Here is a 26185-nt window from a genome sequence, read left to right as displayed (position 1 = left end):
ATTAGAAATCTCTGATCTGGAATGTCCGACAGCAGCGCTCGGCAGGTCAGCCTGTCACAGTCCTGGCGTTTATCCGTCGACGGCGGGCTTCCTGCCGCCCTCCTATCATCCTCATCAGCATCATCCCTCCCAGTACCATCCGCACAGAGGGAGTTCGCCTCACCATCAACACGGGAACCATACGATGGGCCCGACAATGGGACCGCCCCACCATCACCACCACCACCAAACGCAGAGTCTGCAACACTTGCATTATCGTCAGCCACCTACACGTAAGTTGCTTTATCTTTTTCCTGCGTTTCTCTCTTTTTTTCTTTCGTCTTTTTGTTCTTTTCGTTTTCGTCGTCAGGACGGTCCACGATCTTGCCTTTCCGAAAGAAAACGGTAGAATACGTAGAAATTATCTGCATCGTATTGGCAGAATCCCTTTATTTCGGAATTGCAAACGTGGCCAATATCGCGATTGCAACGTTTCCAGGGAAATTGAAATTTTTAATTTCGGTCGAATTTCTGCGAGAATATCGCGTTCGCTCGAGGTCGGTGTTTTACTCGGGAAAGCTGGTAAGTTGCGATAAATCTCCTTGGCAGGAAAATTCTACGCTCGTTGTTTCCTTTTTTTTCTTTTCTTCTTTTTTTTTTTTTTTCGAAAGTGTGCAAATAGAAGTTAAACAAAAGGCAAGGTATAAGACGTTTCTCGACCTCGTTTCCACGGGCTGCAGGTTCAGCGGTACCAGACGATCTCGATGTCTTGGCGAATTCGATCGAAGCCGACCACCAATAAGTCAGTAATTTCAGTATCTCGCGGCGATATCGAGGGAGAGAGAGAGATTCGATAGTCGTGACGCAACGTCGACGCGGCTCGGGTTTATTTCGGCTCGCTGGGTATCGATTAATACGGAGAAGGAAAGAAAGTGTCTCAGCCTCTTAGGTAATTACGCTCGGTGGATAATTTCACCCGGAGAAGAACCCGCGGGAAGCGATAATTCCAACGAATCGATTCTACATCGCGATTAGCTCCTTTCAAAATCGTTACGAAGAACGCGAAACGACCGAATCGTAGCGCCTTAAACGCACGGAAGAGTATTCTTCGCGTACGTTAAAGATGGAAATCCGTCGCTCAGATTCCCAAATTCCTGTATGGCGATTAGGAGAGTAGTTTTTCGGCTACGGTATGTACGACGCGCAACGTTAACAATAGAAACACACGAACGTAGACACGGAAACGAACTGGTTGGATGAACGTGCGCGTTTATGCAAAGTGTTGCGATGTAAACCGCCGGCTGATATTTCCGGCAGTTCAGTGAAAATAGCTCGTAACACTTTAGTCGAACAACCGGAGCGGCTGTTGCCGATTCGACCGCATTACGAATCCCGATAAATACACCTAATCCGTGCTCTAGCCTGTCATCGTTCTTTCTACGACCTATAAGCCGCACGTTGCGAGTATAAGCGCCGGTTTCGAACGAAACCGCGACATGGATTACCTAGCGGACGAACGAAATCTCGATCGAGGCGACGAAGCTCGGTGCGCGGGGTGTGCGCTCGGGCCGATCGAATCGCGATTCTCCGTGAATTCTCTGCGAGAACGATCCAATTAAAAGCACCCGGCGCTAGAAATATCGGTCAAGCCAAGCTCGTGCTCGATTTCCACGTAACCACATCGTCGGTGAACGCCAGCAGCAGGAAACGCGTCTAGCTCGTCTAGTTGGACGAAAACGAAGAAGAGAGATATAGAAAGAGCGCGACACTTCCTCGTGGCAGGTTGTAGATGCAAAGTGAAAGGAGTAGCGAGTTGCCTGCGGCAACAGCGGCTCCGACATAACCGAGGGTTCCATTAGAGTTAAAAGAGAAGAAGGAGAAGGAGAAGGGGAGAAAAAAGCAGAGGGAAGGTGGTGTGTGCATACGGTGTGTACGCGAGTTTCGCGTGGTCTGTTACACACTACGGACGCTCGTCGTACCCTGTGTCGAGCTTCGTCATCTACGTCGGCAGAAATCGCAACAACGCCGACATCAGCCGAGCCATTCGTTCTCTTGACCCACTTGCCTTTCCCTGATTCAACGGCCCAGATTCGCTTCCTGGCCGTCGCGCGCGTCGATAGGATCGTCTCGATCCGCGGACCGATCTCTTCCGACGTTTCCTTTTTCCTCTCGCTCCGTCTCACGCGATTTTCTCAAGCACGTCCCATTTAACCGACCACGATTTCCCTTTCGAGCGAACGCTCCTAGAGAAAATCGTTACCTTATTGGCGGTAACAGCGGAATACAACCATTCGAATTGATACGCATGAGAAATAAAAGTTTCTCGGTATTAGCATTAGAATATATATATATATATAATTATCACACACTGTCGGTTTACGTTTTTCTCAATACAACTAAAGAAATTTCGAGCGAACGTCGCCACGAATATTACAATGCTTCTCGTATTTTCCACGTCTTTGGGTATTCTGTGCGTTTATGTTTCTTCTAAACACATAAACGTTCGCGATTTGATAACGACGTCTACCAGTGTAACGATCAACCTTGATAGAACCGATCAATTCAACGCTGCAGGTACAACGCCAGTCCAAATGGTGTCAGATATTTTGCGTTCGCGATTGCATCGAAAGCACGCGATTCTCTTTGCCGGTATTCGCATTTACTTTTATCGAACGAAGCGTATTTCGAATCGCTCGATCGTTGCACGATTGCGACGTTGGTTGCGGTTCCTCTGCAGGTTTTCGAATTTCCAGGCGATCGTGGCGCGAAACGAGCGCGGCGAAGCGATTACAGAGAGCAACCGGGTCCAGAATCTGCCAAGAGCGGCAATCGCACGCGAGTCGCGCAATCGCGCCCCTCTTTTTCACCTTCCCGATCGCGTTCGACGAAACGACAGCTGATTTCGCCGGGACACACACCTGGCCCTGTCGTGATTTCAAACAGCCGTGCTCGAATTGGATCGCCGCCAAGGTTGCACCGCGCGAGTCTCGCTCGAAACGAGCCACCGAATGGAAAGCTCGTCGTACCGCTTCACCGGCTGAAACTTCGCTTCCAACCGATTCAATTACCGATTATACGCCGTCATTATCAATTATACAGACCATCGTATGGGAAACTGCATTGATTTTTGTACATTATGTACAGCCGATTCTTCGATCGATTACAACGTTATATTATAAGTGCAGTTCCTGTTCGACGTTGTTTAAATGACTACGCTAGGAACGTCCGCGCCGGACTTTCCCTGATTGAAAGTGTTGCCGAAGCGTGGCAACCAGTTTAACCCCGTTTCTTTCGTTCTAACTGACGCCCGATTGCAAACTCTTCTATGCGCTCCTAGGTTGTAACAGCTTATAGCACAGCTTGATCAGGCTGAACGATGACGTTCGTCGAACGATCGGAGGAGATGTTTTTTCCGATGCAAGATCAAAATAGAATGGCAAATTTCGGATCTTTTGTTTTCGCAATTACGGTATACGTACGCAGGTGTTTTTGGCCTTTAAAATACACGCGCCGGCTATATCTGTTTGGTACAAAAACGTACTTCGACGTTCCAAGAAAACGTTTTTTTTTTTTTCGTCAGATTCTACGTTTCATTTTCATAGTATCCATCTTTTCGCGTCAAAGTGGCACTAAACGCCGACGAAATTTAATATATATTTTCAAAGCACTGCGTATCACAGAATCGTAGCGTGAGCGTTAAAAGCATGGAATTCGAAATGACCGGTTGTCTCGTTGCGCGTTCTAAAGGTGATCGCTTAATTGGGACAGGCAGCTGAAAGCGGGCCGATTCGTGCGATCGCAGGGAAAATCTGCGCTGCAAATAAAATATCGTCCATCGGTACGTTCGCTGGAAACCCATAATTGTTTAATCGCAGAGGAACATCTGTTGATGTTTCGCAAAAAAAAAAGAAAAAAAAAGAAAAAAAGGAAAGAGGCGATCGCACGGATAAAAAAAAATCTGCGCACAGTGACACACCGTGTGGCAGGTAGGCCCTCTCGAGAGGCAGAGGCCGACTTGCCGAGTAAAAGTGTGCCGGATTGTATAATCGAACGTGAATAAGCAAAATGTTACGCCATAGCGATTTGGTAACTTTGCGGGGCGCCCCACCAGCGACGACCGTGTTCCCATTGCGGTGGCCGACCACGGTGGACGCGAACGAAAGCCGAGGGAAAATTCGACCTGCTCTTAAAGGGCCCTTCGATCGCAGGACCGCGACGCGGCTCTCCGTTACTGCTAGGTCCGATCGATTTACGGCAGACATATTGCGTTACGCTACGGATACGGCCGGATCGGCTTCTCCGCGCGTTTACCGATCGTACTATGGTAATTCGTAGGTGGAAACAGAATTTGATTTACGTAGGCACGTCAGGTCCGAGCTTCCTATCGTTTCTGGTTATCTTACGACCGTATCTTTCAGCCGAGTACAAGTTCCGACTGAAGCAACACGCAGATAATATCGAAAACGAGTATCTCGGAGGAAAGAAAGATTTCATCGTACGAATTGAATATTTTACGGTATGGTAATTTGTAGGCGACGACGGAGTGCCTGCTCTTAAATTTCGTAGGTGTCTTAGACACCTTCTAGCGTTTGCGAAGACGATCTTCGTTGCTTTCGATAGAGTACAGAGAGCGGTAGCGAAGAAACACGGCTCCAAGCTTCGATATTTGAAAAAGAAGGAGCAGAGATCGCGGTCGACCGCGTCGCTCTTTCACTCGTGTCGCCCGATCCGTTCTTCGAACAGGCGACATTCTAAAATTCAGATCCGGGCCGGTGCGTGCGCGAACTTTCGCGCGTTGCCAAATGGCCCGAAGTTTTTCCGCGATTTTGCCAAACCAGATTCGCCATCGGTCGCTTCTATCTAGAACGACGTACCAGATAAGCATCGGAAATAGCCTGGGAACTCTAAGCCGCCGTAAGCCACGCTAACCAGCCTTTCCGCCTGTCAAAAGAAACAAACCCGTCGTCTCGCTTGTTCCGAATTTCTTCTTACCGCGAAAATTTGTTCTCGCGAAATGGATGAAACTAACGAAATAAACGGCATTCTAACGCGCTAACCATAGACAAACTGACAAGAACGAGCGACGAGAGGATCGTAGTAGGCGCCACCGTCCGACCGGAATAGAAACGCGGCGAAGAATAGGCATCGGCCGGTTATTTTCGAATGGATCATCATCGAACTACGATTCGAGCAGTCAGAGGCTCGCCGAACGTGTGAAAGACCCTTCAGGCACGTCGGGAACGAAAGTTTCGCGCGTCGCGCGCTGGCACACAACGTGGCACACATTTTAACGTTGAGGACGAATCGTCGTAAAGCGTTACAAGGCTCCGCGAGCCGATCAAATCCCGATTAACCCTTCTCGCTGGTTGCGAGCCGGCTGCAGCCCGTTTGTGCCAACGTTCCATCTGCCTTCGAAAATCGGCCAAACGCGTCGCTCCTCGCGTTTATAATTTATTCAACTCGGGTTATCCTGTCGCTGCTATCGATCACACGACGGGAGAATTGATTCCTCGTTCCAGCTTTTTCCGTACTTTTAGTCGTGATTCGATTAAAACGTCGTTTGATAAAAAAAGAAAAAAACGCGAAGATCGCGGTAGATTTTAACGGCTGTTTGGGCGCGAATCACGACTGCATCGCGGCAAAAATATTTTTACCGCGCGTCCCGTGTCATGAAAACGTAACTCGCGATTCGACCGATTGAAAGAAGCGGCGAACGATCGTTTACGATATCGTACGACGGCCTTACGATTTCGTATATCTACCAGTAACGTTCTACGAATGTGACGGTGTTATATTTCCAACGGCAGAATCACAAGCTAGTGCGAATTACATTATTAGAAGTACAAAGGTGCCAAGTTGTACACCGTCACAGCGGAGTCGCGACTTTGCTTTAACCGCGTGTCAGAGCGACGTCTGATCTTTCATTAGAATTCGTAAATATTAATTAACACGGTGAACGAAATGGGCCAGAAATCGATTAGCATTCTAACCCGATCGTCGTCGTATCGAGAGAAAAGCGAATTTCGTCTTCCTTGGTTGTTGCGAGTTCCTTTGATCCGTCGTTCGACGAACGATTTCGAAAACAGCTACGCGTGATTTCAAGCTTATTTCTGTTCGAGCAGGACGTGTAACACGGTTTCCCGGAACCTGTCATGTGATTCGGCGCCGAATTTTTCAACGCGCCGCGATCCCAACTTTTGGCAACTGCGTCGGCCGAAAAAAATGCAGGGAAACGCGCGCGCGTATCCGAGTCTCGGCCGAGCAACCTCGCGCGGATCGAGGATGTCCTGGTTGCCCTAGATCAAGTACTCGTCCGGATATTTTTAAAAGATTGCCAGACGCGAGCCCCGCCGACGTAATTCCGAACGCGGCAGCGGCAAGGAAAAACGAAAGGTGGGAAAAAGAGGGAAAGAGACCGACGAATCGACGACGGCGGAGGTGGTTTAAGGTGGTATCGGGGAAATCAAAGAAAAAATAGAACGCACGGCGAGCTGCTCCGCCGATCGATGTCGAATAACGAGCGACTGTGAGTCGCCCGACCACGGAAAAACACCGATACCGAACAAAATTCACGGTCTAGCCAGGTCCTCGATTCGTCACGCGAACTCCACGAATTTTACTATTCCGCGAGCTTTCTCGCTGTAATAAAACGCCTGCTTTATCTACTTCTTAATAATTCAAGGAATCTACTCGATCGATCGGAAGGGTTAGTCGGAAGACAGAATTCGACAGGTGTTTCCCTCGATGTAAGCCGGATAAGCGTGTATTGTCAACGTACGACGGAAAGCAATTTGAACCTGTCTTGAAAAAATGCCGGTCGTTGCTACGAGATTAAGATGCGAACGTTTCGCACGGTTAACTACGACGTAAGCGAAGCCACTTACACAGGTGCTCGTTATCAGCCGTTAGAAACCGGTCTAAACGATCGAGATAGTTTTCAGTATGATTGCGACATCCTCGAGATCGAAACCTGGTTAGATACGATAGTCGCGACCGATCTATTTTTCTTTCCTTTTTCTCTTTCGGAAGCCGTGTAACGAAATCTTGAACATCAGTCTGCGATATTTCGGTTTGCTATAAATTATCGCGCAACACGTCTTGGATTAAAAGAAGAAACGAAGATGAGGTATAAAGGATATGCGAATGTATGTGTGTAGTGGGGAAAAAAATTGCGGAGGAGAAAATACGGTTTCTCAGGCGATGGCCGTGCTGAAAGGGTCGTGCGTGTTGTTACGTAACGCCTCGCGTAGCAGCGAATAGCAGCGAGTAAAAATAAAGGAACGAAACACGATGCAGAGTGGATTCTGAGCATAGACTGGGTCTAGGTCTAGGTCGACTAGGCGGGGCGTATGGTTATATACGTACGCTGTCGTTCGTACGGTACTTGGTTTCCTCGCACAGGTCGATCCTCCTCGCTTCGAGGCTACTCCCCGATCGCGATTATTCGCCGGAGGACGACCGTGCCGCGTTACGATTTATTTTCGTACGTTCTGGATCGCGCACCTCGCAGGTGCGATCTGTACGCAGAACATATTTCACGGCTTTCCTCGCGACATAGACGTATGTACGTACCTCTCTCGCGAGATACGATTATTCAAAGGCATCTTTTCTACAAACGATTTTTCGCGCGGCGATACATCGGACGCACTTGTCAGGGGAAATCAGTTGCATCGTTAACGCGTTACGCGAAAGTGTGCTCGCCGATGGAACACATAGAAAGCGAGGCTGTGTCGTGTACTCAGTTTGTGTTTGCCGGACGAAACGCGCGACCAGCCGCGTTACGGTAACTAAACAAATTCCGCAGGCGCCAGTTGACATACAACTAACACGAAATTATCGTATCGTAAACTCGTTGTCCGGTTTCTCGCGGTAACTCGAACGCGAAAGTACGCCGTTGCGTTTGCTTAAGTAGCCCCGCTCACCTCGTTTCTCACCGCGAAGAGAGGAAAAGTCCAACGGGCGAGAAAGCAGCACGGCACCATCGGCAGTCAGCGAACAAGCAGGTGCAACAAAGGCGGCCAGCAAAAACAAAAGGAGCGAAACAAGCGCCACGGCTGAGGCTAAGCTAGGCTAAGCTAGGCTAGGATAGGCTAGGATAGGCTAGGCTAGGCTAGGCTAGGCTAGGCTAGGCTAGGCTAGGTCTAGGTGTAGGTCTAGGTCGACTAGGAAGGGGTGCGCCGGTCTACTTCCTGGCCTAGTAGCGGGGAATCGCCTTTTCCGTCGACATAGCGCTCCATGCGCTCACCTCCTCGCTACGAAACCCGATATTTCCGTGAAAGATAACACTGGCCTGCGTCCGTATTTAAAATAGAATATCGCGAAAATTCCTTTCGTCCGTACCACCATCGAATATCAGAGTTCGAAGTCTACGAAAGCGAGAACGATTATCAAGCGATGATCGAATGTTAATCGATTCGTAAAACAAGGCTGCTGTAAAAAGTTTCTTCCTCGTTGCGAGTGAGACTATCGAGAGGAGAAAAAAAAACGACATAGAAAGGGAATGTGTCGAAACAAAAAGTGCATTCACACCGATCGCACGTGACGGTTACGCTGCCATCGCATCGGGTGCTGATTAATGTCTTCTTCGCGCTCCGGAAACGTAAACGGTGTCGGATTTTATAGTAGGCCAAGACACCACGGAGTTTAAAAAACCGCTGCGAAAGCAGGAAACAACGTTCCGCCGTGAATTCGACACGATTTTCAAAGGAGCAATCGACACCGCGTACAGTATTACACGAGTGAGCTGCGCACGTTCGCGTCTTCTTTCGTTCATAGAGAACAGGCATTCTCCTGGGAGACTATCGTTATTCGCGTGTTATACGCCTTTTTCGTTCATAATTTTCCTATTTTGCGAGTTTTCGTACTAGCACTTAGATCACGCGTAGAGCGTAATCGAAAGTGATACGGGCTCGACAATAAGCGCCTAGTTGGTTGAAACAGCGAGCCGCGTTGAATATTTATGAGCATGATTGAACTCGAGCATTCGTTACGATACCGCGAGGGGAAGGTTACGGCGGTAAATTATTCGACCGAAAATTTTCGGTCTCGGAAACGTATCTAAAAAACTATGGACGCGCTATTAAAGAACGAAACGTTAACGCGCGCGCGACGCGATAACATTTCACGTTTCACTTTCAACGACGCGCACCATTCAACCTGCGCGAACACAACGTCACGCCAGACGAAACCGGAAAACGAATTCCCGACTGCGTGACGAGGAGAATCGAAAGGCTGTCTCGCGGTTACCGGGATACGTGTCCAAAAACTCAGCGTGTCACCCGGTAAACGTTCGGTGGTTCCCGCCTCTGAATACGAAAAAAGGCACGTATGAGCGAGCGAGTTGGCGAACGAACGTGGAAGAGAACGAGAAAGAAAGAGAGAGAGCGAGAGCGATCGCATGCCGTCGTCCCGGTGAATTTGTAAATGGCCGCGTCCGGAAGTGGCGCGATATTTTGCGCGTCGATTTTCGGCCCGCTGCCCCCCTGCTGGTAGGCAAGGAAGAAGACGAAGAATCGGCAGAGAAGAAAAAAGTACACGGGGTAGAAAGGGGGAAACAGAGGAAGGAGCAAAGGGATGAAGGGGGAAAGGATATAGGGACGAAGAAAAAGAAAGAGAGGAGAAAGAAGGAGAAGGAAACGAGACACGGGTTTTACAGATAGGCAGAGGCAGAGGCAGAGGCAGAGGCAGAGGCAGAGGCAGAGGCAGAGGCTGGCAGCCGGGCGAACAGGCAGCCGGCCAGCCAGCCAAGCCTCGCAGTAAGCGTCCTTCCTGGGTCTCTGCCCCTACCGACGTATGTATTGTAGTATTGTATATTTGCAGTGTACGTATTATCAGAGCGAGTTCCTCTGTGTGTGCACTTGTCGGTGTCCGCGACCGTGTAGGTGCGGTGTGTTGCGCGCGTTCACGCACACGTATCCATGCACGCATACACGTAATAGAAGCATGCACACTATTGCACACTCAGTCGAGGTTGTTGAATGTGTGTTGAGCGCCGCCGCCGCCGCCGCCGCCGCCGCCGGCAAAAATGCATAGCGCTGTTGCACCAGACGGTTCTCAACCGGACAGACTTCTCTTTCTTTCTCTCCGTCTTCTCTCGCTCTTTTTTCCCTGTCCTGCGGCCGTCCCGCGTGTAAAAGTCATCGCTGGTTGATCCGGCTTATCGACGAGACGGTGAGCCGAATCGATTAACCGAAGGGAATTGTTCCCCGCGAACCCTCTCGACCGGCAAATCCGCGGGAAAAATATTTGCGATGCGCCGATGATGTTGTCACGATAAAATTAATCGGAGCAAAGGATGAAACAAGCGAGGCAGGGGGAGCTTTGCGAGCGGGGAATAAACGATGCCTCTTCAAGGCCTCGTGTACCCTCCCCGTTTTCTTCTACTACCGGTTCGAAGACTACTATCGCGCCACGTCCGATTTGCTCGTCTTAACCTTTCGCCCAGTTCTCCCTGTCTCGCGCATATTTTCCACCTTTTTCGACCACGATTTACGTAGATTCTGTGCAACGGCGGGACGTCTCGCTTCTCGTTCCTCCGATTCGATAATACCACGACGATACGATGATCGATCCCCATTGGTTTTCCGATTGTCCGATTTTCTTATCGCCATCGATCGACATTCGATAGCGACAGTTCCGTACCGTTAGATGATTATTTTCGTGGGTGAATGGCGAGACGTGGTCGATCTCGTCATCGTCGAAGATATCGATCCTTTGCCTCCAACATCGATCCCACGAACTTCTTAACTCGTCACGCTAATTGCCAGCGAAAACATTTTCACCGACGTCGATCTCGCCGCGTGCAAATAATTTCTCGTCTCGTTGGTCGCGGTCGAATTTCCAGCGTGTTCCTTGGAACGACGCACAGAGTCCCGGCATAGTCCGTCATGAGGATCACTTTCCTTATTCCTATTATACTAGCTCACGCACGCCCTCACATGTGCGCGGCGGCGTGCACACACGCACCGAGCCGGTGATACACATGTATACACGAGGCTGCATCGAGGAAAGAGGAAGAAAGGAGATCGGGAGCATGGAAGAGAGAGACGACGCGTCGCGAAGGGGCGCGGTGGGGTACGATGGGCTGGGATCGTGGCACAGAGGAGCAAGGGGGAAGAGGGAAAAGAACTGCAGCTAGAGTACCACGCGAGTATAACGCCGAAGGCACGTATCGGCGGTTTTAGCGAGGTATAGACGGTGACCTTGTCGCCGGCAATTCACCCCGTCTGTCTTTCCTTTCTCTCTCCCTCTCTTTTTCTCTACTCGCACGACCTCCCTCTGCCTTTCTGCACCTCTCTTTCTTTCCCTCCATTGACCCTCTCCGACGCTCTCCGCGCTCACGCTCTACCACCGCGTCCTTTCTCGACGTCGCTACACCCCTCTTCTCGTTGTCGACCTCTCTTCCGTCTCCCCGCGCGTTCGTGTGATCGCTCCGTCCCGCTCGCACTCCGTTCTTCCACGAATGCATCGCGGTTGGCGTGCTCCTCGTTGCACTCGTCACGAGCGACGTCACTACGTTCCTCCGTCCTTCTTTCCGCTCTTCTCGGTCCCCTATAACTGCTTCTTTCTTTCTCCCTTTCTTTCTCGGTGTTTCGAGTTATTCGATCGTACGTTCTCCTCATGGCGTACGATCTTTTACGTGCGACAATGTCCTTCCTCCTTTCGCACTCGCTCTTTCGATCCCACGTAGCGCGATGCAAAAATCTCCGGGCAATCTCCTTCCACGTTCCTCCGACTGTTTTTCGTGTCACGTTTCATGAAAAAAAAAAAAACATCGTGTAACCTCGTGGTAATATCGTTGTTACCTATCTCTAGGTTTTCCTCTAAACGTTTCCTCCTCGTTTCCGCGATCCGCCTCGAATCGGCAACATTTCTATTTGCTTCTACGTCGTCTTCCCGCGCGTCTCGTCCTCCTCGTCCGTCCTCTTCCTCGTTCCTCGCTCGTACACGGAACTGTTCTCGGTCCCGGTCTCGCTCCCACTCCCACCTTCCAGTTAAAAGTCTGCTCGGTGAATCGCGAACTTGCAAGGTACATATTTGCATACGCGCAATATAAAATCCCCGTGAGTGTGTACGTTCACTTTCGTTCTCGTACGACGCGCTTTCTTCCGCGTGGCCTTTCTCCTCGTCCCTTTTCCTTTCTTCCCTTTCCTTGTTCGTCGATCTCGCCTCGCGTGCATCCGACCATGGGCGGTACAGCCGTCTCTCTTGTTTTCCTCCTTCGATTCTCGTTATCTCGGGCGCAGGCCTTCGACACTGTTCTCTGAAACGAGCCCTGTTCGTCCCATATACGTCGCGAGTCCCGTGCATACCCAGCAGGAAAAGGTCGATTGACTTTTACGTAACGCGTCACCGTTATATTTACACAACGATATTCGTCACAATATTTTCGTAATAAACTCGAACGGTGATTCGTAATAGCAATTTCACGACCGAGCGAAAAGTCATGGTACGACGGTATACACGTGGACACGTGTGATCGAAAAGAGAAACGGCATACGCGCGAATTTTTCTTTCGCTTCGATCAGCAGATTTCAGGCTCATCGCCTCTTTATCGAGCTGGTTTGACGGACGCGCGCGAGAGGCAACACCGTTATCGTGAAGAGCACGGTGGAGAGCAGCGGCAAGGGAGATTAGCCGCAGGAAAAGAGAAGAAGGGGTTACGCAACGCGGCACGAATTGCGAGCGATGAAAAAGTCGGTTCTCATACCGGTAGGCCAGCATCCGTATACCGTGTGACGCAATCCTTTGACGATCTTTTCTGCGGGTGTTAAAGCACTTCCTCGGTAATACGCATCTCTCTGTGATCTCGCCGCGTTCCGATCGTTAACGCCTCCTCTCCGCTCTTCACCCGTTTGCCACTCTTTTTCTTCCCTTCTCGGTTTCAATGCGAAGGGCCAACATGCAGCATACGACGATGCGTAGGCACGTGTACGCTCCTCACGCGTACCGCGCATGAACCACGCTCGAAAATTGACAATTTCAAATGATTCATTTCCGGCGCTCCGCTCAGCTCCACTCCGCTCCATGGGGACCGGCTCTCCTTCCCGTTGTCTCGTCGTCGTTCCAGTCAACGGAGAAACAAAGCGTGACCGACGGACGAACAGAGAAGAAAAGCATCATATAGAGAAAGGGGAACGAAACTCGCAACTAGAAAGAGACGCGCGTAACAGAGAACAGCGAGAAAGCGAAAGCGAGAAGAAGAGAGGCGGAGAGAGCGAAAAAGAGACGACGATGGACGCCGGTCTAACCGAGGCGGGTCTCTCGGACGCGAATTCACGCACACACGTTCGCGTCTAAATATAATGCGCACCGTGCTGCAAGGGACGAGCGCGAGCACGAACAACCGAGAGCAAGCGAGCACGACGAATATACGACGATGGTGTTGTCTCTTCTCTCTCCGGTTGTGTCGCGTTCATTCGTGGCACTCGGTGGCGCGAATGCACGCAGCTGCATCGTCGGTGCATACTGCACGCACACGCGACGTTGCAGCCAGCCTAGACCTAGACCTACTGAGCTAGCCTAGACCCGCGGATATATATGGTCTGGTGGGGAGGAACAGGAAGATGCGGGAAGGGGAGAGGAGGTGGGCTGTCTCTAGTACTATCGGAGAAAGTGAACGGGCATCAAGTACTTACGAACGTGGTAGTTCCGCGCGCACGAAACTTTTCGTGTCACGCGATCTTCCGTCCTCTATATTATTTCTCTCGCTTTTCTTTTATTCACTACATTTTTTCCTTTCCTTTCCTTTCCTTTCCTTTCCTTTCCTTTCCTTTCCTTTCCTTTCCTTTCCTTTCCTTTCCTTTCCCTTCGTTTCGTTTCTCCGCCTCTTTTCTTCTTTCTTTCCTTCCTCGGAGATTCGAACGGTTACTTTTTCTATCTCTTTCTCTTTAGTTGTGCTTCGTTACGCCTGCTTTCCCCCGGAGCAAGATCTCCTCCTCGTCGGTACACACTGCAACGCCCATCCGCTTTATTATTACAACGGAAATCTCCGCGAGTCCGGCCTTGCCACCAACTGGCCGATATACGTCATTTCGTGGCATCGAACGCGGACCCCGGATCCCGTTGTCGCCTTTATCAATGCCGACTAGCTTTCTCCGCTCATCCTAAGTACGCTACCAACCACATTTTCGGAACACTCGACGAACGCCGCGGCATTTCCCAATATCGACGAATTCATCGAAAACCATGTGAAAACTCCGCTAGACTTTCGCTGGATGCGCACCTTTCCGTCCGTTTCGATTTCTCCGATTTTAAATTCCTGCTTTTTTCTTCCTCTTTCTTTCTCTTTTTTTTTCTTCCTTGCGTCGCATTATGTAATATCGCAAAACTCGCGAATAAACGGTCGGATCGGAACGTCGCACGAAGCAGCAACTTATTTACATTCCCATTGCAATCGTTATCTTATTATTGTAATTATTATACCGATTGATAAGTCACTCCTTCCATATGATCCATGTCAATGCCACTGAACCAAATCATCTCGCGCGATCGTTTTATCAAATCTCGTTTAACGATAGCAGGGGAAGGGGAAAAGCACAATTTTGGCAATTTTATCCTGGGTTATCCGTCGCGCGATAACACCGTCTGATTTTCAACGGTGCACCACTATGTCTGCCTCGTCGATTCTGCTAGTACGCTGGTACGAACGCGTCAACGACGTCGACCTCGTTATCAGATAATTCCTTGCGTAATACGTACGAGAATTTTGCTCCGAATCCCGATTCTTTCAACGATTTCTCCCCGGAATAAACTACTCGAGATCCCTTCTTTCAAGCTCGGTGCCGTCGACGTCGAGGAAAGACTCGAGGAACCAACGCCATAGCTACGCGAAAATATATGTGTACAGAGCCGAAAATAAATCAAGCCGGAGGAACGGGTCGCGATGGCTCGTTACGCTCGGATCTCAATTAAGAGGCACGAAATCAAAGGGTCGAAGTTCCAGTTTCCTTGGTCGCTGCTGCTGCTAACGCTCTGCTCTCTGTCTCCAGTCGGAATTTATACGAACCGACACTTTTGTCGGTCTAGAAGACAGCGGTATTACCTTCGTCCCGCCTCTAAATTCGGTATCAGCCGACTATTAAATATCCTCGTGGGTATTTTGCACCGCGAAACTTCTCTTTCCCTTTCTCTTTCTGCCTGTCTCGTTCTCCCTCTGACTTGTCCCTGTTGGTCGTGTGTCTGCCGTTCCCGTTGGTTCTCTTCGAGGAGGCGCGCGTTCTCTCTCTCTCTCTCTCTCTCTCTCTCTCTCTCTTTCCTCGTCCGCTTACAAGAAGTTGCGCCCACCGAGAGTGCGCGCCGATGGTCACTGACCTCGCACACGTCGTGTCCGCGACGACGGAAGAGGAGTCACGCATTCTTCCCATTCGGCCGTCGTCGTCTTGACCTCTGTCCGCTGGCGAACGAAAAGAATGCGTGCGACGTAGGCAGTACACGCGTTGGATTGGTCCGGGAATATAGACGCCTCTTTCGCTCGCGAATCCATGTGTTTCTTGATTGGATGCACCGAAAGTATCGGGATGACCATCTAAAACCCGGCACTGTTGTTCCGGAATTAACGCGACGTAATTCTTCGACTACGAGTTCTCCTCTATTTCACTCTCGTTTCATCTTCGTTTCATCTTAATTTCCTTTCCTTGATAGTACCACGCATTCGCTTAATTTTATTAGTATAGTTTTGGATGAACAATCTTGGTTTCCAAGAAGTTAGAAACTTGGAATACGAAAAGAGAGAAGTTCGTAAAGGAGATGAACGACTCATGGTGTTTATTCAAGGTCTAACGATGAAACGATGCACTGCTTTTTTATTCCCCCGATGTTCTGTCGAACGACGTCTGCCGACGACAGAGTTAATGACTACCAAGTAGCTAAGTACGCGCGCTAGACCAGTCTGGAGATGCAAACGCGCGTCTGCACGCCCTGTGCATTTATAATGCAGCCTATATGCATCGCTAAACCGCTGGTCTTTTAGTTTCCAGAAATCTCGAGCGAGCAGCATCGCGTAACGACGTATACGTATCATCGTGCATCTTTGAAATAGAAACTATATGGTCGTGTACGTACGCGTGATACTTTTGAAGCTGCAGCTATACGTACATTCGAAGCAACATGCACAGACACGTATACGTCCACCTATAAGCAGAATAATGGGCTGCAAGGAGCATAGGTGCACCGTGTTGGTCGTCGGACGTCGTAGTATCGAGACTTCCGGATACCAACGAGCTAGCTACAAAGAGCTACCCACCGCGATACGTGCAGCAGGAAACTAGTAATAAGAATCCCATCGAACGATCGACGAACTCGCGAAGAAACGTATCCTGCAAACGATGCACGCTCGCGATACTTCGATCCGAAGAAATATCCACCTCGATGTATATAAAGACGCGGCTGTTTTCCTCCTATATTCCGCGTCGAACGGATTTGCTCTCCGGTCGTTAAGAAATTTATCGGCATTTTATTAATCGGCCACGGCAGCGTGTTAGCTTGTCGTCGAAATAAATCCTGAATGCGTCGTTCTCTCCGCGTGGATATTTTCAAAAATACATTCTCTCCATCCTCCGTGTTACACACGTAGTGGAAACGCGTATCCGCAACACGTTCAGCGTAACTTCTCGGTTGCTATTTTTCCCAAGTATTTCCGTTTCGTGAGACGGGGCTGGAGGGGGTGGTGAGGCAAGAAGAGGAGAGGGAAGAGTGGTTTTGCAAGCGGTGGAGGGGAAGTAGGATCGGCAGAGGATCGCGAGGCCCACACGTTTGACGTACGTTTTATAGGCAGCCAAGGTGGATGCGTAGAAAAAGCGGCGGAGAACTCTGCAGACGTAAATCTCGTTCTTTTCGTTAGGCTTCGGACAGGCCAGAAGCGTTGTGGTATTCCCCCACTTGGGCGTCGCCGCTTCGAGGAATACAGAAACGGCCGAGAAATAATGCGTTCCGCCCACGGTGTCTATTGCAATCGCGCGCGAGAACGCGCGGGAACGGGCATTTTTCGACGCGTCGTTGCCTCTTGCGTGGAAAGATCAAAGAGCAGACTTTTACCTCGACGTCCTTCGACTCGGATCCCGACGAAAGCGAAGCTTTTCGGACCCCAGCCACCCAGTTCTTTCTCTCGCTTCGCCCCGTCCTCTTCCTTTTCTCTCTCCTACGTACGTGTCTACGTATGCCTGGCGTACACGTGTGCGGGTTTTTAGATGTACGCGTGTACGCGTAGACACGTCTCTCGACGAGAGTTTGCAAACCGAATTCCGATTCGCGCTTCGCGTTTCGATTTCCCATGCGACATGGAGCAGCGTTTTCTATTCTTCTCCGTGGGATGTGCACACCCTTTCTCCCTTTCCGGGTGCTTTCCGGGAGAGAGCGACGACGAACGTACGGAGAGTGGCGCGCTCATACACGTGCGCGCAAAGCGGCTCGCAATTTGAACGGGTTTCGGGGTTAAAGATAGTATCCCGAGGCAGTAGGGTAACATAATAGGCCGGGATGGGGGTCTGGGTCTAACGAGAGACAGAGAAAAAGGGAATGGGAGCAGAGAAGAGAGGAGAACGGCTCGACGTCGAGACACGCGGTAGTAGAGAGATGCAGAAGGAACGTGAGAAACAGAGACAGAACGAGCAAAGAGGAAAAGAAAGGACGTTGAAAGGAAGAGAAGGCTCGAATCCATCCGTGGGCGAAACAGAGATAGAACGAGAAAGGAGACACGGTGGATGTGTACAGCACACGGTGCATCGGACTAGCCAGTCGCGAATGGTGGTGGAGAAGAGAGAAGGAGGAGAAGGATAGAGTAGTTAAGTTAGTCTGTCGGTCAGTGACTGCCTGACTTTCCCGGCGCAGCTGAAGGTCAACTCTCCCCTTCTCTCGACCTCATCCTCCTCATCCACCTCTCGCTCCTCCGTCTCTTCGTCTTCTTCCTCCTCCTACCCGCTTCTCCACCACCCGCTGAACTGCTGCTATTGCCTCTCTCTCTCTCTCTCTCTCTTTCTCTCGCTCACTCTCTCACTCTCTCTTTCTCTGTTTCTTTCGCTGTCGCTACCATGCTCCACCAACACTCTACGTGTGTCCAGTCTCATCTTTATCCTATCCTCTTTTTCTTCACCTTCCTTCCTCCCTATCTCTCTCTTTCTCTCTCTCTCTCTCTCTCTCTCTCTCTCTCTCTCCCTTTCTCGACGTATTCTTCGATACGCGCGCATATGCATTCTCCTATATACCGCTATAGACACATCGTTCCTGAACCTATATCTCGTCTTTGTGTATCGGACGCGCATGCACCACTGTATACGTGTATGTGTACATGCACACATAAACAAATATTGGTATCCACGACCGCTTTGTTTATGCTGTACGAACAGTTTCGGTGCCTTTTCTTCTTCACACCGTGTCACACCATCCTTCTTCCGCTGCCGCTGCGCTCCTCGACGGGTTGAGGGTCATTCGTGCACTTAGGTGCACGCGGAATTCCGCCTCGAAGTCCTGGTACGTGAGAACTCGCTTTACAGTCACATCCTCCACGACGTGTTTCTTTCGTCGTCCGTGTGAGCAGCTTCTTTCCTACACACTCACGCACGCGCTCGCGCTCACACATACACACACACACACACACACATCTCGTGCGCACGTACGAATAATCGAAATTTATGTTTTCGGGTCGTAATAGCGAGCTAGGATGATTCTTCTCGCGCGAGTCGCCATCAGACGGAAATCAACGGAGAAAAAGGATAAGAGCGTTTGCCGATCATTGTTTATCGTCGATTAAATACCATACGCGTCGATCGATATTATCAACATTGTCGATCGTGTCCTTATCGTTCTTTTTTTCTTTCATTATATTCTTCGATCACAGTTGCAAACAATATCGCCGAGGAGATAACCACTATCTGGGGAAGAAATAACGGTGCGTTTATTGGTACAGTAACTGGTCCGAAGGAAATCGTACGATAACTCTGGCGCGTATCTGAGTCTTCAATTAGTTAGCTATATGAATTGCCGATAATGCGAGTATCGGTATGTGTATACAGCGACGTCTCGCTAAATGACGGGTTCACGGCTATTAACGTCACATACATAGATACGTCCCCGATGTATGTAAATATCTGCTGTCGCTTTTCTCCGCTCTTCTTTTTCTCGCTCGCCCATACACCGTATATCAGCCGCTTACAACTTGTATATTTTCATTGCCTTGGAAAAAGAATCAAACTCGCGCAAACCTCCGACGCTTCGACTTCCACGATTGATAAACGAAGGGATATCGATATAAACAGCGCAATACTTGAAATTGATCGTCTGACTATCATCTCTACCGGTTGCATCTGTTCATAGTCGTTCGTCATAATCACCTATCATCCGTTTTAACATCTCTCTGTTTTGTGTCTCTGTGCTCTACGCGTCTACGTATGTCTACCTATGTCTATGCATTCGCGTGGAATTTATTTTTCGAGTAATTATTCGAGTTAGATAGTGTACGTGAGAATCCGTTCTTCGTATAGAGACGCAGAGATTCCTCTTGCGTTGTCTTCACTTTCAGTTTACACGTCTCTTTACCCCATCTTGCCACTACCACTACCGATTCGTACGTTCCTGAATATCCCCACCAGAGGCGCTCGAGATCATCTCCTCCCGCTTCCCCGTTTTTTTTCTCTCGCGCTCTCCCTATATCCCTCCCTTCTTGCTATACTTGTACTTCCGGCCGCAAGGCTAACGCGAAATTCTCGCAAAATACATGAGAGCCACGACTCTGTGGATCACTTCGATCCTCCTTCCTAACCTCTCTCTCCCCCCACTCCCCCCTCTCTCTCTCTCTCTCTCTTTTATACGTATTTTTAACTATCGACTCGTTACCGGCTGTTTCGTCTAAACTTCCTGCCAACGCTGTCAGAAAGAAACGATCGACTACGTGGTCGACGAAAACATTATCATCGGAGCGGAAGCCACTTGTTCGTCCGTCTTCTTTCCTTCTCAGATTTTCCCCTTTAATTCCTCTTTTTCTCTACTTAAGTTGCTTCGACAACGTGAAAGAATCAAACTGAGTTATTCGTAAAATAGAAGACGAAGAATTACAGTTCGACTTGACGTGTAACAGTTTTTTCCAGGCAGCGCGAGCTTTTCTATTACGCAAACGTTCGAATGTCAATAGATGATCGTTAAACTGTATCTCACGCCGGAACTCTGACTCTTGTTTGAAAGAGTAAGACGACAGCGACGGTGTGTTCTATGCGTCACGAAACATTCATGTATATACGCGATGCATCGTCTCTCTAGCGGTCTCTCCCTTCGCTATACGACGTCCGTGGTATAGGTCAGTGAAGTAGTAGCTCCCCCACCACGCGACTCCTAGACAACGGGTCTACGATTGACTCATCTAGCCAGTCATACGGCGCGTAAACACGATCCACTCCAGCTGTTCTCGGCCGCTCTTTTACTCTTGATCTTCATTCTATCTCTGTCTGTTTTCGCTCCCTCCCATCCTTCCTTCTTCCTATTTTGTATTTCTCTTTTTCCTCCTATTCTCGTTCTTTGTCCTCTCTGCTACCTCTTTTTCTCTTGTATAACCTATGTACACGGATCCTGAGAACAACGGGGCGTTCTCTTTATTTTTAGAGGCAGCTCGAGAATTTGGTTCCCTGCCTCCCCATCTTTTTGTCTGCCTTGCTCGCTTCGTTTTCTCTCTTTCCCTTTTTCTTTAACCTTCCCTCTTTGGCACCGGCTCGGAAGCAGAAAACGCTTCTCTCTTCGAATAGAGAAGAGGAATCGTTCAACCGCGTGGCGCGCCTCCGCGGAACTACGGGGAACGACGTATAGAACGCGAGAAAGAGGCACAGAGAGCGGCGGTGGAGGGTACGCAGAGAACGAGTTCCGATTTTAGCGCAGTCGCGGCGGCCTCAGAACGAGCGGCGCTATTATGCACTAGTAGCTTGATGGCGTCACCCGTGCAACCTTGGCTCGGGTCAGTCCTCTATCATACTGCAGCCAGAGTTCCCCTACCCTTTCGATCTTCGTTCTCTTTCTCGTATCTCACTCCCGTACTCGCCCTCTTGCCTTCCTTCTCTCTCTCTTCATTTGGCTCCGCTTAACCCTCTCTTTACTCGACCACCACCTCTTCTCCTTCTCTTCGCTCACACATGGCACTAGCCACACGACCAGTGGCGTAAGAATACTTTCTATTTCGAGGCATCTCTGAAGTTCCACGTTTTTGCAGAGACCACGGAATCGTTTCGCCATACAAGTTTCTGTCAGAATCTATATACTTTACTTATTTTAACAACGACAACGGTGCCGTCGTGCAAATCGAAATAAATTCAGATAAACTATCCGATACAAATAGTCGTTTATGAAATTCAAATCCTACGATTAGAGATAGTTCTACAATTCCATATTTTCCATATTTTGCTTTTTTCCTAGCATCGTAGTTACATGGTCGATGTCATCGATCCATTCATTAATAGAACTGTTCGCGGGGAGTTAGTTTGAAAAAGTGCATCGCGTTAGCCGCCGTTACGCCCACGACTATGTACAACCGAGAGCTGTAACTAACCTCCCCACAACGGGGCGCGTAAACGATGTTTCCAGCGTCCGCAGATCGCGTATCCGATTTGACGGGTCGCGCGTATGCACGTTTCCTGCGCTACGAGTCACGGAATCGAGATCGATCGTGACCGCCTGAGAGAAAAAAGGTTATCGAGACGAAGCCGCGAGAGAGCTCATCCCGAAGCATCAATCATCCGGTGACAGAAACGGCAAAGCACCGACAACGATGCTCCGTGGACAGCTATTAATAGTTCATTGCACGGTTAAGTACGATGTATACTTGAGGCGCATTGCGAAAATATTGATGCCGCGCAACGAATTGACTGCTAGCGAAGATTTTAAACACGTTAGACCGTGATCAGTGGAATAGGGCTGCCTATGATCGGTAGAATAGAACAAACAACCAAATTCGAACATGTAATAGAATTCGTGGCCTACGAAAACGAGCAACTACTATTGTCTGATGAGTCATAAATTCGAACTATATTCGAACTACGAATAGAATTGTATTTATTAAAGTTACTGTGAGAATAAGTTTATATATTGGACATATAAAAACACCAAATTTTCAATAACTATTTGTAATTTTTTGAATAAGAAACGTAAAAAGTGCACTTTTATGTTCGTAAAATAAATAGTTGATCGAGTTAAAAAAAATGAATCAAGCGTGATTAAAATCCACTTATTCCATAATATGCCCATGCTGTGACGCGTATCTGATGAGCATGTTAAAAAAGTAGTAGCTGTCGCACAAAGTTCCATTTTTTTACGTACAAATGGATCGATCTTTTCTTTCACAAGCAAAAAGTGTAATGGCCGAATTCAATTTGTGATTAATTCGATGGCAACCTACATTGCCTTCTAATGGCAACAGCTATGCTGGTGCCATCTAACGGAAATTGCGCAAACGTAAATGATGACCACATTTATAATTATAAATAATAAATACATATGATATATATTATACTGCGCAGTTAACTTTCAGTTTAATTATTTACATGAAAATATTAATCAATTAAAATATTGTTACTAATCTATATCAAAAGACGATCTATAAGTCTGTATTTAATGATATTTTTTCTTCTATTTACAGTGTCTGAGAGCTATAGCAGTTATGTAAATTCGATGTACGCCAGTGGAGCCCAATTTGCCACCCCCTGCACTCCTAGCCCACCACGGGGACCCGGTGGAGTTCCAACGAGCGTGATTCAAGCAGCAACCAGCTCAGTTTCCGATGACCTGTACCTGCTGGAATTAGGTTTCCCCCCACGGTCGAAAAAGAACAAACTAAAAAAGCCACGTCAAGGGGATGGCGCCGCGGTGAAGAGAAAATCTCGCGAAGGTTCGACGACATATCTATGGGAATTTTTGTTAAAATTGCTACAGGACCGAGAGTACTGCCCCCGTTACATCAAATGGACGAATCGCGAACGAGGTGTCTTCAAACTGGTGGACAGCAAGGCGGTTTCTCGTCTATGGGGTTTACACAAGAATAAACCGGACATGAACTATGAAACCATGGGCAGAGCCCTACGTTATTATTATCAACGCGGTATCCTGGCGAAAGTTGACGGACAAAGGCTGGTCTATCAGTTTGTAGACGTACCGAAAGATATTATAGAAATTGACTGTACCGGCGCGTGAGACAGGGTTCGTCCTTCGAGGGAACAGCAGCACGAGAGACGAGCTGAACGGGAAAAGAGTGATTCGTGTATTCGTGCCGCGATCTTACGCGAGAACTTATCGTTGTCATTATCATCGTCGAGCAGCTCTTCCTGCCACAATGTGCCCACTTGGCACAACCCTCAGACGATCTAAAGCATGCCCTCTCTCTGACTTCGTTTGTTCCTTGTATTATAAGTATATACCTATAAAGATATGTATATTAACTCGCGAATAGCGGATGCGCATGCGCAACAACGCTACCCGCAAGAGGATGAATGTTTTGTTTTTGTCGACGCGACAGCTGCCACGGTATATGTGTACAATCATATGTATATCGTAAATTTCGTCCTCCTTTGGTCTTTCTTTTTTTTTTTGTTAATCTTTGACGGTGTACGTCGATAGTAATCGTACTAAGCTTTACAACGTCTAATATATATAAATGTATATTATACATATATATGTATACGTTGAGCTCGTTCAAATTTGTACAAAATTTAGTTCTTAAAGATGCTACGGCACAAGTGTTATTAAATGTATTTTAATCGAGAGTAAATGAAGAATGGGAAAAATAAGATGAATCTATTACTTAACGTATAAACGGGATATAGGCGAACAGTTGTACATTCAAGAGCGCGATAAATTATTTATTGTATATTAGACGATTATATATGTTACCTAGAACGAGAAAAAGAAGCAGAAATTGTTACATACGTGTCGACGAAGGGAATCATAAGGAAGCAAAGGGGAAGTAAAACTTACATAAAGTGCACGCACGCGAACATGGAGAGTTTAAAGAAAAAAATAAAAAGAAAAAAAAACGAAACGAAATGAGGGCTGTGAAAAGATTCAGAAAGGAGAAAAATACGAGTGCAGAAACGATAAAGATGTTGAAAAAGTTTTACGGAGCGAGCTCAGGGAGAGGTACACATATATACAAACACACACCTGTACACTACACGTCTACACGGACACACACTGTACACACACTATATTTTTTTAAATATAAGCAAAAAAAGGGCGACTCTTCTATTTGAGCTGAGGGTTCAACAATGTAAGGTGCTGGCTATACACACGAGGTCCAAGAATGTTATTTAGCAAGCTAGTGTTATTAATTCATAAAAAAATTATTGAAACAGACGTATATCTCTGTATATATAAAAATACACCTTTAGTATATATATTATTGAATATTATATATATATTATATGAATATATATTGTATGTTATGTAGTAAATGGAGCGAGTTAATGTGTCTATGAGATTCTTCTGTCACGTCTGCGTAGAAGGAAGTTTAAATAACCGTCTATCCGTACGATGTCTCTATTCGTGTCTTATATATCTTATATGTGTGTGTATATATATACATATATATGTATATCTTATATATATAATATATATATATATATACACACACACACATATATTCCATAGACTGTGGAAGCATTATCGTTTTTCTCTTGTGTTGCATGTTTTTTTTTTATAAGTTCTCCACATTAGGATCAAACGATAATGAATCAATTTGCACGGTCAGCGATTCGATTACGTGGCCCGCGAGGAAAAAGAAACGCACATCCGCGTGGCTTTCATGCTCAGCTAGAATCAGAGATATCGTACTTTTCTAAACGTTTAGAGTATAATAGCCTTCTTGATATACGGGGCAGAGCGTTCGAAACATGATAAGTTAGAGAGAAAATTAATTTATTGAGCAGCAGCTCGCCCCTGAATACGGACGTGACGTACGAGTGCAAGCGTATCCTATAGAAATAAGTTTTGTACATAAAAATTCGTTGAGAGCATACTTAGAAGAACATTACGCTGGTTAATCTTCGTAATCGTGAATAAATGAAAAGAAACAAAAGAAAACGAGAAATAGGAGAGACAGGTGGAACACGAGAGATACGAACGCGTCATACCTCTAAGGTGTTACCTCTCGCTGCAAGTTGTTCTTCTTGACGATCATCTCCAAACATTTCGGAGAAGAAAACGGTAATACAGTAAATAATAGATAAAAAAAAAACGATCAAGTGCTGCCAATAATGCCTGTAAACGGTCCCTTGCATTTTTTTGCCACTTAAAAATGGAAACGATGGAAAAAGAACAATGAACATAAAAAGAATTAATACGCGCGGTTTATTCGAATCAAGAAGAAATGTCTCGGGACGCCAGACATACCAGATGATACAAAGCGAATTGCCTTCTTGTAATTAACAAAGACGTGTTGCCTTCTAACAAAGAAAACATATTAAAGAAAAAAATTCTAGCAATTTGTATTTGTAATACAATCGACTTTGTCCGGGTACTTAAAGAAAACCTTTAACCCTGTATATCATCCCCCCTTTGTCAGCATAGAGTTTTGTAACTTTTGTCAAGAGAAACATAATAATAATGATAATAATAGTAATGAAAAAAAAGATAAAAAAAATTGAGAAGCGTTTTTGGTACACGAAGACTTTTTTCATATCGCACTTTGCATACACGTATCAGATGAAAAATATACTTAAAAAATACAATAAAAAAAGATAAGATGAATATAATGAAAGAGAGGGAATGAGAGAGAAAGAGAGAGAGAGAAAGAGAGAAAGAAAGAGAGAGAGAGAGAGAGAGAGAATGAAATGAAATACATCAGAGTACAATGGACAAAAAAGCAAGTACCTATAAATAGTACCACTTCTATACATAACATCCACTTATAAACAATGAATGGACATTGCAACAAAAAAATCCTATTTTTAGGTAAATTAAATTTACATATACATAACGATTGACTACGCTACAAGATATTTTAACAAATAAGACTTTACTGTAATAGGGATAAATCTATAATTATTTACCTGTAAAATAATACGAAGACACGATGGATTGACGTAAGGAACTGTAATGTAACGTTCTGTGATTCGTTGTTTGTAGGTGAAATTTAATAAAAGATTACTGTATCATAATTTTGATGTTTTTTATACCCTTCTTCCTAGAAAAGAAAGATTAATTATACATATCATTATATTTAAAATCAAATCAAATTTTTATTTTT

The 26185-nt window shown here is 47.2% G+C and overlaps 1 protein-coding gene across 6 annotated transcripts in view; it reads left to right on the top strand.

The window, feature by feature from the left end:
• The window catches only part of LOC100651988 (ecdysone-induced protein 74EF), a 142791-nt gene extending 116695 nt beyond the window's left edge, over positions 1-26096 (top strand). For 4 of the 6 annotated variants that reach the window (XM_012320730.3, XM_012320729.2, XM_048404714.1 and 1 more), the window contains 2 exons: positions 33-272; positions 22586-26096. In XM_012320730.3, coding sequence (XP_012176120.2) covers positions 33-272; positions 22586-23136 — 791 coding nt within the window. In that variant the 3' untranslated portion in view covers positions 23137-26096. The remainder of the gene's footprint in view (positions 1-32; positions 273-22585) is intronic. The other 2 variants (XM_012320731.2, XM_012320734.2) reach the window with 2 other exon arrangements.
• Positions 26097-26185: the final 89 nt, after the last annotated feature.

This window comes from Bombus terrestris, chromosome 3, assembly GCF_910591885.1.
Source record: "Bombus terrestris chromosome 3, iyBomTerr1.2, whole genome shotgun sequence".
Taxonomy (NCBI): Eukaryota; Metazoa; Arthropoda; class Insecta; order Hymenoptera; family Apidae; genus Bombus; species Bombus terrestris.
This window is presented reverse-complemented; position numbering and strand designations above follow the sequence as displayed.